The sequence below is a fragment of the Sinocyclocheilus rhinocerous genome, unplaced genomic scaffold (genome assembly GCF_001515625.1).
Source record: "Sinocyclocheilus rhinocerous isolate Xijiao unplaced genomic scaffold, SAMN03320098_v1.1 scaffold174, whole genome shotgun sequence".
Classification (NCBI taxonomy): Eukaryota; Metazoa; Chordata; class Actinopteri; order Cypriniformes; family Cyprinidae; genus Sinocyclocheilus; species Sinocyclocheilus rhinocerous.
The window spans coordinates 174526-189649 of record NW_015646289.1 but is presented as its reverse complement, the minus strand read 5'-3'; the positions used below and the strand labels follow the sequence as shown (position 1 = coordinate 189649).

General features: G+C 37.1%; 2 protein-coding genes across 2 annotated transcripts; one reads left to right on the top strand and one right to left on the bottom strand.

Annotated features, from left to right (window-relative positions):
- Positions 1–3642: 3642 nt before the first annotated feature.
- Positions 3643–4935, top strand: LOC107707184 (uncharacterized). Its single transcript, XM_016511120.1, has 5 exons — positions 3643–3655; positions 3802–4011; positions 4094–4192; positions 4352–4648; positions 4731–4935. The coding sequence occupies exons 2-5, from the start codon at positions 3831–3833 to the stop codon at positions 4883–4885; spliced, it is 732 nt and encodes a 243-aa protein (XP_016366606.1). The 5' UTR covers positions 3643–3655; positions 3802–3830; the 3' UTR covers positions 4886–4935.
- A 420-nt stretch (positions 4936–5355) lies between these two features.
- LOC107707212 (hyaluronan-mediated motility receptor-like) lies at positions 5356–14798 on the bottom strand. The gene is made up of 17 exons (XM_016511145.1): positions 14723–14798; positions 14528–14614; positions 14333–14444; positions 13080–13145; positions 12916–12989; positions 12711–12781; positions 12281–12627; positions 12055–12170; positions 11389–11421; positions 10728–10942; positions 10526–10642; positions 10260–10418; positions 8764–9147; positions 8554–8626; positions 6404–6580; positions 6171–6321; positions 5356–6060 (listed from the first exon to the last, which is right to left on the bottom strand). The coding sequence occupies exons 2-17, from the start codon at positions 14570–14572 to the stop codon at positions 6041–6043; spliced, it is 2160 nt and encodes a 719-aa protein (XP_016366631.1). The 5' UTR covers positions 14573–14614; positions 14723–14798; the 3' UTR covers positions 5356–6040.
- Positions 14799–15124: the final 326 nt, after the last annotated feature.

Genomic DNA, 15124 nt, shown 5'->3' with positions numbered 1-15124 from the left:
TAATAATATTTGTTTTAATAATATTGCCTGTGCCCTTTATTTGCAGCATATATTTTATATTGCCCCTTACATAAAAAATATTAGTATTACTACTACTACTATACTACTAAGTACATAATATTATATTGCTATTAAAAATTATATTATTTGATGTAACAACAACAACATACTACTATTTAGTATATAATATTATAATATACAATTTTTTATAATATTATTATTAAAAATTACATTATTAGATGTAACAACAATAATCATTTTAATAATAATAATAATAAATAAAAATAATGATGATGTTTATTTTGAACAGTCGGTGCTTTTTATTTGCAGAATATATTGTATAATATTATTCATTACATTAAAAATATATCATTAGTAGTAGTAGTATTGGTATTAGTATTACTACTACTACTACTTAGCACATAATATTATAATATATTATTGTTATTAAAAATTACATTATTAGATGTAACAACAACAACAATAATCATTTTATTCAAAAATAATGTTTATTTTGAACAGTTGGTGCTTTTTATTTGAAGAATATATTTTATATTGGCCATAACAACAACAACAACAATAATAATAATATATCTATTATTATTATATTTGTTTTGTATAATATTATTAACTATTAAATTATATATATTAATATGATGATATAATATGTAATAATATAATATAGGCTTTCATTTGCTGTAATACTAAATGATTTATAGAATCTCGTTTTCTAAGGTGACCTGCTTGCTTTGTGTTAATATGGTAATTAATTCAAAGTCTGATTAAAGCTCTATTCACAGCCCCCCGATAACGGCCTTATAACATACAGATGAAGGGAGATCTGAAAGAGCGCATTGTATTACCTCAGGGGGTCCCATTAGACGGGTCATCCGTGTGTCTCTCAGTGTTAACATTTGAAGAAACTTAAAAGGTGAAGATGCTGATGCTCTTCGACTGCGACTTGACACATTTGCCCCAGGAGTCTCTTTTTCAGCAGGCCATGTGCCGCTTTAGACACCTCTGGACCGTCTCCATAGGCCCACTTTCATCATAAATCCTCACATATCTAACACGTCTGAGAACTACTTCCTGCTCTCATTTGCCCACAAGGACCTGCTTCCTGATGGGCTGTTTAGTTCAATAAACAATTCAGCCAGATAAAATGATAGTATACCTAACTGAAATACTCTCCTGACCTGTACATTTTAAGCTGATCGTAGTAAAGCCCATTACAGTTATCTGATGTGTTCCTAATACTTCTTAGCCAGGTGACATGCATAAGGAGTCATGTCATTACACAGGAACTTTTGTTTTTCCGCTGATGCCATCAAGAGCGAGGGCTGGCAATGGAAAGCTATATAAGCAGCACGATTCATCCCAGTCCTGAAGATGACACAGCAGTAAGAAAATGAGACAAAACTCAATTCCAACAGTTCATATTCCATTTTTCTCCCTTGCAGCTGAGGACTAAAAAGGGCAATTACCTAGCACTTCAGAAATGCCTCTTTCTTTACAAAGAGATAAAGAGAGACGTACCCCGGGCTTGTTGTTTTGTTCTGTGGGGATTTGTCATATCTGAGACATTTAGCCATTTTCTCAACTGTCAACTCTTGCTCTCACTCAGCTCCATCATTCTGTGGCGACATTCATCATATCCCGATATCAGCAGGACAGTGTTTTGATGCGGATCTCTCGCCTGGCTCACCGAATTTAGTATTCCAGCGTAAATCTGCAAAGAAAGGACAGTGAAAGTGCAAACGCCAGTCTTGCGTGTTTTCGAGTGGGAGTGGAACGGCAGGGGTTAGTGCTGAATTACAGACTGTCACTGCTTGGACAGGGAGCGCAGACGCAGGGGACAGGCGGACAGAGCCGGTGTCCAGACGAAGAACAAGCCGCAGTCAGGCCAGCATTGAACTTTGGCTTTCCTCCTGTCAGCGCGTAAGACACGAGGCGGCTTTAAATAAATTGCTCTTGCTATAGATACCAGATGTAGTGCGCGTATTTAGACTGCTAGATCTCTAATTCATCTTCACGTCTGTGAGACAGGGACAGGATTCAGGCCATCGTATCAGCACTGTTTCTCACAATTTAACCAATAGCAAACATAGTTTCAATGAAAAGTTCAAAACAGTTCATTAAAATGGTCTGATGAGGCATGTTAAATGTAAAAAGAAAAAATAGTTATATATCAGCCTTTATACTGGTTATCAACAATAGCATAATAATTATACTAATTAATAATATTTGTTTTAATAATATTGCCTGTGCCCTTTATTTGCAGCATATATTTTATATTGCCCCTTACATAAAAAATATTAGTATTACTACTACTACTATACTACTAAGTACATAATATTATATTGCTATTAAAAATTATATTATTTGATGTAACAACAACAACATACTACTATTTAGTATATAATATTATAATATACAATTTTTTATAATATTATTATTAAAAATTACATTATTAGATGTAACAACAATAATCATTTTAATAATAATAATAATAAATAAAAATAATGATGATGTTTATTTTGAACAGTCGGTGCTTTTTATTTGCAGAATATATTGTATAATATTATTCATTACATTAAAAATATATCATTAGTAGTAGTAGTATTGGTATTAGTATTACTACTACTACTACTTAGCACATAATATTATAATATATTATTGTTATTAAAAATTACATTATTAGATGTAACAACAACAACAATAATCATTTTATTCAAAAATAATGTTTATTTTGAACAGTTGGTGCTTTTTATTTGAAGAATATATTTTATATTGGCCATAACAACAACAACAACAATAATAATAATATATCTATTATTATTATATTTGTTTTGTATAATATTATTAACTATTAAATTATATATATTAATATGATGATATAATATGTAATAATATAATATAGGCTTTCATTTGCTGTAATACTAAATGATTTATAGAATCTCGTTTTCTAAGGTGACCTGCTTGCTTTGTGTTAATATGGTAATTAATTCAAAGTCTGATTAAAGCTCTATTCACAGCCCCCCGATAACGGCCTTATAACATACAGATGAAGGGAGATCTGAAAGAGCGCATTGTATTACCTCAGGGGGTCCCATTAGACGGGTCATCCGTGTGTCTCTCAGTGTTAACATTTGAAGAAACTTAAAAGGTGAAGATGCTGATGCTCTTCGACTGCGACTTGACACATTTGCCCCAGGAGTCTCTTTTTCAGCAGGCCATGTGCCGCTTTAGACACCTCTGGACCGTCTCCATAGGCCCACTTTCATCATAAATCCTCACATATCTAACACGTCTGAGAACTACTTCCTGCTCTCATTTGCCCACAAGGACCTGCTTCCTGATGGGCTGTTTAGTTCAATAAACAATTCAGCCAGATAAAATGATAGTATACCTAACTGAAATACTCTCCTGACCTGTACATTTTAAGCTGATCGTAGTAAAGCCCATTACAGTTATCTGATGTGTTCCTAATACTTCTTAGCCAGGTGACATGCATAAGGAGTCATGTCATTACACAGGAACTTTTGTTTTTCCGCTGATGCCATCAAGAGCGAGGGCTGGCAATGGAAAGCTATATAAGCAGCACGATTCATCCCAGTCCTGACCACTCTTGATTGACTGTGCTCACCCAGGAACGGTAAGTGTGAAACCAAACATATTTTGGTTGCTTTTCTAGATGATCAAGCTTGCAAAAAGGTGGAAAGAACCAACTCTTTAGGTGTTTTCATCAGTTTAACTTAAAACTGTGCTCTTCATTCATACATATTTATGCATTCATTCCAGGCAGTACATGTCCACAGCTTCTGCCCATCATGGTCCAGTTGCTCCAGGCAGCAGCAATAATCCTGCTGCTGGCCTCTCTGCCTGGATCACTCTCTACTCCATCTCAGCATCTGTGCGGCTCCAACCTGGTGGACGCGCTTTTCCTTGTGTGTGGGCCTAAAGGCTTCTTTTACTCCAGCAGAAGCAGGAGGGACCTGGAGACTTTGCTGGGTGAGGACTCTCTGTAAATGTACATATACAGTTTTTAAATAGTGGAAGATTTCAAATATTAAGTGTTCACTTCCTCTTCCAGCCTTGCTCTCAAATTTAGCAGATTCCGAGGTAGCGGAGGCTGATCCATTAAAACAGAAGGTGATGATGAAGATGAAGAGAGGGATAGTGGAACAGTGCTGTCACAGGCCCTAGCGAGGGCTGGCAATGGAAAGCTATATAAGCAGCACGATTCATCCCAGTCCTGACCACTCTTGATTGACTGTGCTCACCCAGGAACAGTAAGTGTGAAACCAAACATATTTTGGTTGCTTTTCTAGATGATCAAGCTTGCAAAAAGGTGGAAAGAACCAACTCTTTAGGTGTTTTCATCAGTTTAACTTAAAACTGTGCTCTTCATTCATACATATTTATGCATTCATTCCAGGCAGTACATGTCCACAGCTTCTGCCCATCATGGTCCAGTTGCTCCAGGCAGCAGCAATAATCCTGCTGCTGGCCTCTCTGCCTGGATCACTCTCTACTCCATCTCAGCATCTGTGCGGCTCCAACCTGGTGGACGCGCTTTTCCTTGTGTGTGGGCCTAAAGGCTTCTTTTACTCCAGCAGAAGCAGGAGGGACCTGGAGACTTTGCTGGGTGAGGACTCTCTGTAAATGTACATATACAGTTTTTAAATAGTGGAAGATTTCAAATATTAAGTGTTCACTTCCTCTTCCAGCCTTGCTCTCAAATTTAGCAGATTCCGAGGTAGCGAAGGCTGATCCATTAAAACAGAAGGTGATGATGAAGATGAAGAGAGGGATAGTGGAACGGTGCTGTCACAGGCCCTGCACCATCTACCACCTGGAGGACTACTGCAGCGGAACAAGCTGAAATGCTTTGTAAAGGTTAAAGATTTTAATAAATGATCATTACATGCTAGTATTTGCTTGATTGTTTGCTTGTCATTTTGAATGGAAGCTTGAAAGAATGTTAAGTGACAGAAACATGTTCCGGTTTCCCTTGTGTTCTAGCACCCTCTGCTGGGACTCTCATGAGTTTAGGCTCTCAAACTGATGAGAAATGGATGTTACAGTAATAAAATGTTTTATAGAGAGAAAAGCAAGTATTACTATTTTATTAAAAAAAAGATCCCATTCACACTTTCTGCCCTATTAATAAAAACATTAAAATCTAGTTTTTTCATTAAAGGGGCATCTATAGTTTTTACATTAAAGGGACAGTCCACCCAAAAAATTAAACCGTTTCATTGTTTACTCACCCTCATGTCATTCCAAACCTGTATTACTTTCTTCTGTGGAACATAAAGGATGATAATTTGAAGAATGTTGTCCCATTGACTTCCATTGTATGGACCCCAAAAAAAAGTAAAGAAAAAGGGAAACGAAATGGTTTGGTCACCAACATTCCTCATCATCTCTTCTACGTCCCACAGAAGAATCAAATGCATACAGGTTTGGGACGACATGAGGGTGGATTTTTTGGTGGACTATCCCTTTAAGACCAGTCACAGGCAAAGCAAACAAACGATCAAATTAAGTATTAAAATTACAAAATAATATTGCAAACTAAATAATATTGCAACTAAACTTTTATAGAAAAGAGGAACAAATTGAACAAAACGACTCCTCACAAGGCTCGCTGGACACTTTAAAAACAAAGAGTGGGCTAACTTTGAACTTTTTAAAGAGTTTAAGACAATAGCACACCCAGTGCTGAACAAAACCAGATAACAGAACATTCTGTGAATCCAAGCCCATATAAGCATATTTTTTCTACTGTAGTCAAATCAAGAGCAACATTTAAAAAGGGGGGTTGTCAGTTACACATGGATATTGAGTGACAATAACAACGGTACTAACATTAATTAAATTCATACACAAAAAATAAAACATACATAAAAAAGATCAGCATTATCAGAGGCACAGTCAGGACATTTGAGCGCTGAACCATCCCATCACAGTGTTCATGTTGCAAAGTCATCCATAGGCCAGGGACATTACACAAAGGTAGTCCATGAGTGATAGTTTAATACAATTTTTTGTTGCCTTGGAAACAAAGAAAAAGCATAAGTAGATTTTAAATTTATAATAAAAAGAACATACAAAAATAATATAAAATGTGTAGCAAGTTAGTCTACTGTTCTCGAGTTACTCACCTTGTGAAAGAGCTGAAGTGGGCTGCTGGTTTTCTTTGAGGTCGTATTTGAAAGCCTTGCTGGGGTCCAATCTCCGCGGCGTCTGACCGGACTTGAGCCGATCCAGCTCTTGCTTCTGTTTCCCGACCTGTGCCCTTAGCTTGAACACGTCCTGCAGAACACATGAACACGCTCAGCTACATAGCAAAAACATCAGTCAAACAATGACTATTGCCTTATGACTACTGCCTTACTTCTTTGAGCTCCAAGTTCTCCTCTTTTAGTTTGACCATGTGTTTGATCTTCTGTTTCTGGTTTTGATGACCCATCAGGTTGGCGTAGGCATCGGCTAACTTGTTCAACTCCGCCTGCGTGGCTCCTTTCTCATTCAACAAAGCGTTCCTCTCTGCTGCAAAGCGGTCCAGCTGTTCCTGAAGACCAGAATAAGAAGACAAATGAGAGGATTCGTCTAGCACATATTTACTGCCCCTTATCCAAGACTTGTCTCTACTGTTTTTGCAATATAAAACCAAGCTATGTGTAGCACCTTCCACTCTGCACATACTGGCTGACTAGTCTTTTCAATGCGACCTTAACACCGCATTTGTGAATATTGCAAATAGTGCTTTTACTAAATTTCATTGTGAAGCTTGTTCGCAAAGCTCTCTTAAAGCAAAAAATAAAAATAAAAAAAGTGTTTAAAGTCCGCGTGAACCGGAAGCTGCCTACTTTTTCAGTATAGCAGGGTTCCTACATTTTCCATTTCAAAATTCCATATTTTTCCAGACTCAAATTTCCATACTTCTCAGTAGATGTTCAGACCATGTTTAACATATATGGTTCATACAGCACTAGTTTCATCTTTATATTTGGTATATATTATAGTCATCTGTAAATATTCAGCCCCAACCAACATACAGCTAGGAGGACCATGACTACATTTAAATATTTTGTTTAAAAGCCTAGTACATTTTTATTTTATAGAATAGAAAAGAAAGCCTGCTAGAAAAGTATCTAGGGAAACAAATTTATTTTAAAGTCTAGTTTAGTGTAAAAACAACACTACATGTACAAATGTTAATAGTTTAATGACAGTAATTCCTCAATGTTTTATTCCTGTATTCACACCAAAAAATAAGATTTTTTTTTATATTTTAAAGTTTATTAAATTCCTTGTTACATATTTCTTGTTCATTTAATGCATATGTATTTGATGTACACATTTAAAGTTTTTAAATTAAACATTTATTAATAAATGTTTCAAACAGTGAGAGGAAATCGCTCACTCCTCTCTACTGCTGCTCTCTCTCGCATTGTCTTTTTTTGCCTCCAACTTCAGGAAGTCTAAGAGGTCATTTCTATCTTTGTGCTATAGGCCTATATTTGGCGGATGACGTAGCACGCAGGCAAACGCGGAAGTGACGAACGTGGAAGCGCAGAGGAGAGAGCAAAACAAAACACCGGTCACGAATTAGTAGTACAAAACGAGGATTTGTAAAGAAAAATTTCGGAGGATTTCAATATAAGCCAAGAGGACACTGGTTTTCTTTGCTGTAAACAAAACTTGTTTCTCGCGACACTAGCATATTCTCAACGGAGCTTACGCTACGCCTACGTCATCCGCTGGACGCCACTCTCTTGTGAACGCGCATAAGACAGCTAGCAGAAGCTAGAAATTAAGGTTTATAAAGTTATAAATAAGGATATTTTTCTTACACAAATGCATCTCGTCGCTTCAGAAGGCCTTTATTAACCCCCCGGAGCCGTGTGGACTTCTTTTATAATGGATTGGTTAAATTTTTTGGACTTCAAATTTTGGGCTACCATCCACTCCCATTATAAAGCTGGGAAGAGCCAGGATGTTTTTTAATATAACTCGGATTGTATTCGTCTGAAAGAAGAAAGTCATATACATCTAGGATGGCTTGAGGGTAAGTAAAACATGGGGTAATTTTCATTTTTGGGTGAACTAACCCTTTAACTTGCACGGATTAACGGTTCACCTTAAGACACAATGTGCACTAACAAAATTAATATTGTAAATTTTGATTTCATGCGGACTTTAATTACAAAAGTCAAAGAGAGGATAGTCGGCAGAAAATGATAATAAAAACAAATTTACTGGATTTGCCAAAAAAAATAAATAAATAAATAAACAATTAAATATATAAAAAAAAACAGGAAAACTTCTATTTATAAAATGTAATATAAATATCTTTTCCTTTAGTTTTTTATTCTTAAGGGGAAAAAACAAATAAAAACTAATTTAATTGTATAAAGGGAATAAAATAAGAGGATTAATTTGGGGGGAAAAAAGAGAATGAAATAAAAAGCTAACTAAAAATAGAAAAATATAAATGTAATAAAGAAATAAACTGGCACATTAAATGTAATCTTTGCTTACCTGAAATGGTTTTACTTTAGCATAGAGCTCTTCATACAAGTTTCTCCAGTGCTCAGTCTCAGCATCACACGTGCTGGGAGTGAATGAATGACAATATGGGATTAAACAAAAAAAAATGTAACGCACACAGAGACTTGAGCACTGCATGTCTTAGTGCATGAGGACACTGATGGACTAGAGACCTCGTTGAGTGCGTTGTAACTTTCTCACCTCTGCAGCTGAGCCTCTGCGAGTTGTTTGTGGTGGTCTTGCCTTTCCTCTTCCATCTGTCTGCATAGCTGTCGTCTCTCCTGCTCCCACTCAACAACTTGATGCTCAGCAGTGTCTCTTTCCTCCTGCACCTGCCTGTTGAGCTCAGAAACCTCGTCTTCTAGTTCCTCCACGCGGCCCCGCAGCCTGCTGGCTTCTGCAGAACGGCCCTCCACTGACTGCCTCTTCTGTTCTCTCTCCAGCTGGGCCTGAGCCCGCTCTCGCTCTCCTCTCTCGTGCTTCACCTCCGCCTGCAGGCTTCTCAGCTCCTCACTCCGAGTCTCTGCTGCTTGCTTCAACTCTTCCTCTCTCCGAGCCAGCTTAGTCTGAACTTTTAAAAGCATCCTGTAACACAGCAAAACCACCAGCAGTTATCAATCACTTAGACATTGTCAGACATTTCAAAACGGTGAATATTCTGAATAGTTGAAGTATTACTAGGGATGGCAAAAATGTGTTGCGTATATTAATAGATTAATATTTGCCATTTAACCTGTTAACAAAAATAAACAGTTAACCTAAATATTTAAAATACTGTTTTTATGCTGTTTCCACATTAATGAGGATATAAAAATGTGAAAACATTTGATAGTAAGATTGGATTAAAAAGGCTTGTTATAAATTTGACAAGGCAGGATTTAAATAATCAGCATCAAAAGGAATCATAAAATCAAATTACAAGCAATCATATATTACAATTTTAATTTTAATGTTTAAAATTGTGTATTATCTATTTAATCTGCAGATAAAAAGGCCTGTTTTAGAGAAATAAAAATCGAATTAATAAAAATTTTCAATTTATTGTAATTTGTATTTATTATTTTTAATAAATTAAGTGGTTTGGTCATTTGGGCGCAATACTAACTTTTAATTAAATTTTTTAATTTTAGCACGGGTATATTTGTAGCAATAGCCAAAAATTCATTGTATGGGTCAAAAATCATTAGGATATTAAGTGAAGATCATGTTCCATGAAGATATTTTGTAAATTTTCTACTGTAAATTTATCAACTTTTTGATTAGTAATATGCATTGCTAAGAACCAAGTTGTCATTTGGACAACTTTAAAGGCAATTTTCACTATATTTTGATTATTTGCTCTTTCAGATTCCAGATTTTCAAATAGTTGTATCTTGGCCAAATATTGTTCGATCCTAACAATCATTCAGCTTTCAGATGATGTATAAATCTAAATTGTAAAAAATTGAGCCTTATGACTGGTTTTGTCCAGGGTCACATTTTATTCAATATTTAATTTAAAATACATTTGAATATATAAACAAATTTTGATTAGTCAATTACAATATCCTCATCACCTTGTTTATTTATTTTGTTGTAATAACTGACTGAACATTATTCTTCTTAACCTTGGACCACATTATCAACTATGTAGGAGCTGCCTATATATGGGAAGCATAGCAGATTAATACTGCAAACCTCTGAGGCAGGATACTGACCCAGCATGCTCCTCTCGCTGTTTATCCTGCATTTCCTGGTAGCTTATGAGTTTCTGCTGGTCCTGCTGCAGCTGTTGCTTGAGTTGGTTCATCTCCTCCTGCAGCTGATGGGCTTGAGCCTCTGCCTGCTCCTTCTGCTCACCCAGAGACCGTCTTGTGCTTTTGGAATTTAATGAGAAAATATTTGATGCAGACACTTAATGATGCTTGGGTGGGAAGATTAAAGATGAGCATTTTAATAAACGAAAAGGTGTTTAAAGTAACACCTCTCATAGTCAGTAGTCACATCTCCCAGCTTAGCAAGACAGCTGTTGTGATCCTCTTCTAGTTTTTTTATTGTCATCACATGAGCCTCTTCTAAAGCCTGCATCTCAGTACACTTCCTGCCAAAGGAGAACCAAACACTGGTCAGTTTTTACCAAAGTGATGAGATCAATCTCAACTCAATTAGAAATCGTAAGTTCTCACTTCTCTAACTCAGAGCAAGTGTTCTTCAGCTCTTGCTCCAGTGTGTGGTTATTCTGCGTGAGGTGCTGGATGGCCTCCTCACTGCATTGCTCCTGCTTCTCCAGCTCTGACAGCTCCTCGAGCACGTCCTCCAGCTCCTCGCCGAGCCGTCTCCTCTCCGCCTCAGCCTCATCTCTCAGGCGCTCAAGCATGCTAGCCAGGGAGTCGCTGTGAGTCTGCAGCAACACACATTAGAGGAGCTTAAGAGACATTAGCCTAATCCACAAAGTCGATCAGGGAGACTTTGACTTCCTGACTGAGAGACGACACAGTACAACCTGCTTAAAGTCTATTAAGATGCACTCTTCACTTAATTGTCCCACTTATGCAGGTATAAATCACATGGCAACTTTATTCACTATTGATTTTTCCTCTAATAAAAAAAATTTGCAAACTTTCTGTGCCAATCAAGCAACTGCTATTTAATTGAATGGGACTGCTACCCAAAACAGAAGTTAATACTTCTGTGCTGACGATTACCTGTCAGACATATAATTGTGATCACTTATTGTGTAAGCCAAATATGTATTTTTTACTAGGAATTATTTTTATAAATAACAAAAATGTTCATCAAACAGGCCCATTCAATTGACTTTTTTGCTGTGAAAATGAATAAGTTCACCTTTTTCTCTTCCAGTTGTTTGGTCAGTGCAAGCTTAAGAGACATTAGCCTAATCCACAAAGTCGATCAGGGAGACTTTGACTTCCTGACTGAGAGACGACACAGTACAACCTGCTTAAAGTCTATTAAGATGCACTCTTCACTTAATTGTCCCACTTATGCAGGTATAAATCACATGGCAACTTTATTCACTATTGATTTTTCCTCTAAAAGTACCACAACTAATCACAAAATGGCATGTTAGTAAACTCTTTTCCATGTCGTGTCCAAAGATACAGATACTCAAGCTAATGAAATACTGGAATACAAGAAACAAAAAGCTTCTAACTGCCCTTCAGAGCAAAGGGATGAACAATAAATGTGCAGCAATGAATTGAGGAAAAGAGGAAAAATATCCCAATAATATAATGATGTGTAAACAAATTTATGCTTCCTCGTGCTGTATTAAACAATGCTGTATTCTGTGCTGATATTCTTTGAGGTCTGACAATAAAATTAAATAAAAGATTTATATTAGTTATATTTTTCCTGTTCGGTTTCTATTTACCATTTTTGATGAGCCCTACATATATTAAAAATCTCATGGGTTTGGAACAACATGAAGGTGAGTAAATAATTTTCAATTTGGGATACAATACAATCAAAAACAATTGAGTACCCATGAGCATATTTCTCCTTCAGCTTTTCGTATGCTTCTTTCTCAGTCTTCCTACTCTCCTCCAATGAGCTGATCTCTGCCTTCAACTCTTGCACCCGTCGCAGACCCTCCTCCTGTGTCCTGGCTGCACACAATCACACACAGACAATCAAATAAAACTCACAATATGTGCTTATTCATAAAGTGCATCTTAAAAATACTTCATGCTGCATTTCACAGCCAAATCTTATTCACCTCTTTCATCCTCCAGCACCAAGCATCGCTCTCCCATGAGTGCCACACGCTGATCCAGCTCTTCCTCCGTTCTCCTCAAGATCTCCTTCACGCGGGCCAGCTCCTGCTCCTGCTGCCGTACTGCGCTCCGGGACTCCTCGAGATCCTGAGCTCCCTGCTGCATCTGCTCCTCCAGCTCTTTTAGTGAGGTCTGCGAGGCCTGGAGATCCTGCACATGCTGCTCCACCTCTTTCTCCTTCTCTTCTAGAGCCTTCTGGGAGTCCTGCAGTTCCTCTTCCTTTACTTTCAGCAACTCCTGACAGTCCTGCAGCTCACTGGTACATTTCTCCAACTTTTTCTCCACGTCACTGCACAACCCGTATAGAGCTGGATGAGGATGTGAGGACTGACACAATAACAACAACAACATGAAAACACACACAGTTCTAACCTGAGGTTCTCTTGAGAATCAGAGAACCGGCGCTCCACGGTGGATTTGTCCTGGAGCTTAATCCGCAAATCCTTTGACATTGGAGAGTGAGACAGACAGCTTATCTCAAACCAAGCAGCACTTCAAAGTCTGATGATTCAACCTAAGCGGTGAGTAAATGTCATCTGGCTTAGGAGAGTCAAATTCTGTTGACCAAAACCAATACCTGAATCTCGTCATTTGCTGAGTCCAGGTAACTCTGCAGGGCTTTGATTTCCTCCCTCAGCTCCTGGATTATGTCTTCATTTGAAGAAGACGGCAAAGAAAGAGAGATGTAGCCAACTCAGATGATACCATAAAACAAACACAAATCTTAGTATGCAAACTTACTGTGCAATTTATCCATTTCATTCTCGAGCTGCTCATTTTGGACTCTTGTCCCCTGATGAAGGTCTTCTAAAAAACAACAGTAATAAGAAAAAAATGTTAGCTCAGTGACTAATGTCATCCGATTTGTGAGCAAATTCTTCATAATATGTCATTCAAACAAATACATAAATGGTTTCTAAACCACGCGACTCAAAGTCTGAACTGTCAAATGTCTCTTTGGTTTCAACATGCCTATACAATTTTACTTCTAAACAAACAAAAAATTATATATAAACACGCTTTTGTTCAGATCTGTTCAAAAGAAATCATACCAAGGATGCATTTATTTGATCAAAAAGTAAAAAGCAATATTGTGAAATATTACTACAATTTAAAATACCTTGATACATTTTAAAATGTAATTTATTCCTGTGATGCCAAGCTGAATTTTCAGTGCTGACTTGCTGTTCAGAAACATACAGTTGTGATGCTTCTTATTTTTGTAGAAAGCATGATACATTTAAGTATGCTTTGATTAATATGTAGAAAGTTCAGAAGAACAGTATTTATTTGAAATAGAAATCTTTTGTAACAGGTCTTCACTGTCACTTTTGATTAATGAAATGTCTTTTCTGAATAGAATTAATGAATAAATTAATTAATAAAACACTTTAAACAGCATTAACTTCATATCCTGCTCCTACTCTTGTCAACCTCTTGACTGATAAAGATTTTTCAGACAAAGACTTAAACCTTTTGGGTATCAGACAAATTTGAAACTTTTTGAAGTGATCTGGTAATGAGACTGGATCCAATATTCCTGGCTTGTCGGAAGAAACTAGCATTTTTGTTATTGATACGATCCAACATCAGCAAAAGAACTCTGAAATTCCACAGGATCTTCCGGGAATACTGAATCATTTGTTAAGCTGCCTGAATTAAACAATTCACTAAAATTCAACTAGGTTAACTCTTTAAAGTTAACCGTTTTACATACAATTGGACTGAAAATGCAATATACTGTAACTACTGGTATTTCCAAGATAACTAGACTCCACTCACTAAATTAGACAATACTGTTGGAAACACTTACTGTGTAAAATTCAGTTTCACTTTATTTTTTACAGTATATTCTGTGCAGTTTTCAGCAAGTATTATATTTTGTTGTGAACATGGTCCGACTTGAGCATAGAGACTTGTCAGATCGATTTTATGACATGGAACCGATCCAAAAATATACAATATCAAGCATATAGTTCCTCAAGGTAACTTACCAAGATCTTTGTTCCTTTCCTGAAGAACTCTAAAAGTTGCTCTAGCAGTCTCCAGGTCTGTTTCCAAGACCTTTACTTTCCCCTCTGTGCTGATCTGAAGAAAGCTCAGTTCCTGTTCACAAATCCAAAATTACACTGAGCAACTTGAAGCTACACAAACTCTTCTCCATGTATAAAACGACTGAGATAACTGACCTTGTCTTTGGCATCGAGTTTATTTTTGGCCTCAATGAGCTCCATGGAAAGAGCATTGATCTTCTTCTTGGTGATATCTGCAGAGACCTGTGAAAATCAAAGTGCCAAGACATTCCTCAGTAAACTAGTTTATGTGAAGCCTTTTACTTAAGAAACAGAGACTGGAAAACACACTGCTACAAAAAGACTAGTCACCTTGGTCTTCAGGAACTCATTAGCTTTCTTTAACTCTGCGAGCTGCCTCTCGAGAGAAGCCACACTGGCAGCGAGGCCGGTCTTCTCTCTGACAGCCACAAGCAATTTAGACTCCAACTTCTTCAGCTCTTCCTCCAGGGTCAGCAGCCTGCGGTCCTGCTCTCCTCTCTGCTGCACCAAAGAACGGATCTATACTCCAGCATTAGCAGTGACAGTCAAGGTGAGGAGAAGAGACCATAGAAATCGATCAGGCCTCAAAGCAACAAATGGCCATCAAGGAAATGTTGAAAACATTTTGAAATCTACCTCTTTCTCTAGTAGTCTCTGATGTTTCCTCTGAAATGTGAAACCATTTTTGTCCTGTTTGGAACTTAATGCATCAGCCTATGTAAGGAAAAAACA

Excerpts from the sequence above, each read along its gene's own strand:
- LOC107707184 (XM_016511120.1), top strand. The coding sequence starts at position 3,831 with ATGGTCCAGTTGCTCCAGGCAGCAGCAATAATCCTGCTGCTGGCCTCT. Across the intron at positions 4,193-4,351 it reads AGGGATAGTGGAACAGTGCT|GTGGAAAGAACCAACTCTTT; the intron begins GTCACAGGCCCT and ends GCTTGCAAAAAG. Across the intron at positions 4,649-4,730 it reads GGACCTGGAGACTTTGCTGG|CCTTGCTCTCAAATTTAGCA; the intron begins GTGAGGACTCTC and ends TTCCTCTTCCAG.
- LOC107707212 (XM_016511145.1), bottom strand. The coding sequence starts at position 14,572 with ATGGAGCTCATTGAGGCCAAAAATAAACTCGATGCCAAAGACAAG. Across the intron at positions 12,990-13,079 it reads TGAAATGGATAAATTGCACA|ACATAATCCAGGAGCTGAGG; the intron begins GTAAGTTTGCAT and ends CTTCAAATGAAG. Across the intron at positions 12,171-12,280 it reads GGTGCTGGAGGATGAAAGAG|CCAGGACACAGGAGGAGGGT; the intron begins GTGAATAAGATT and ends GATTGTGTGCAG.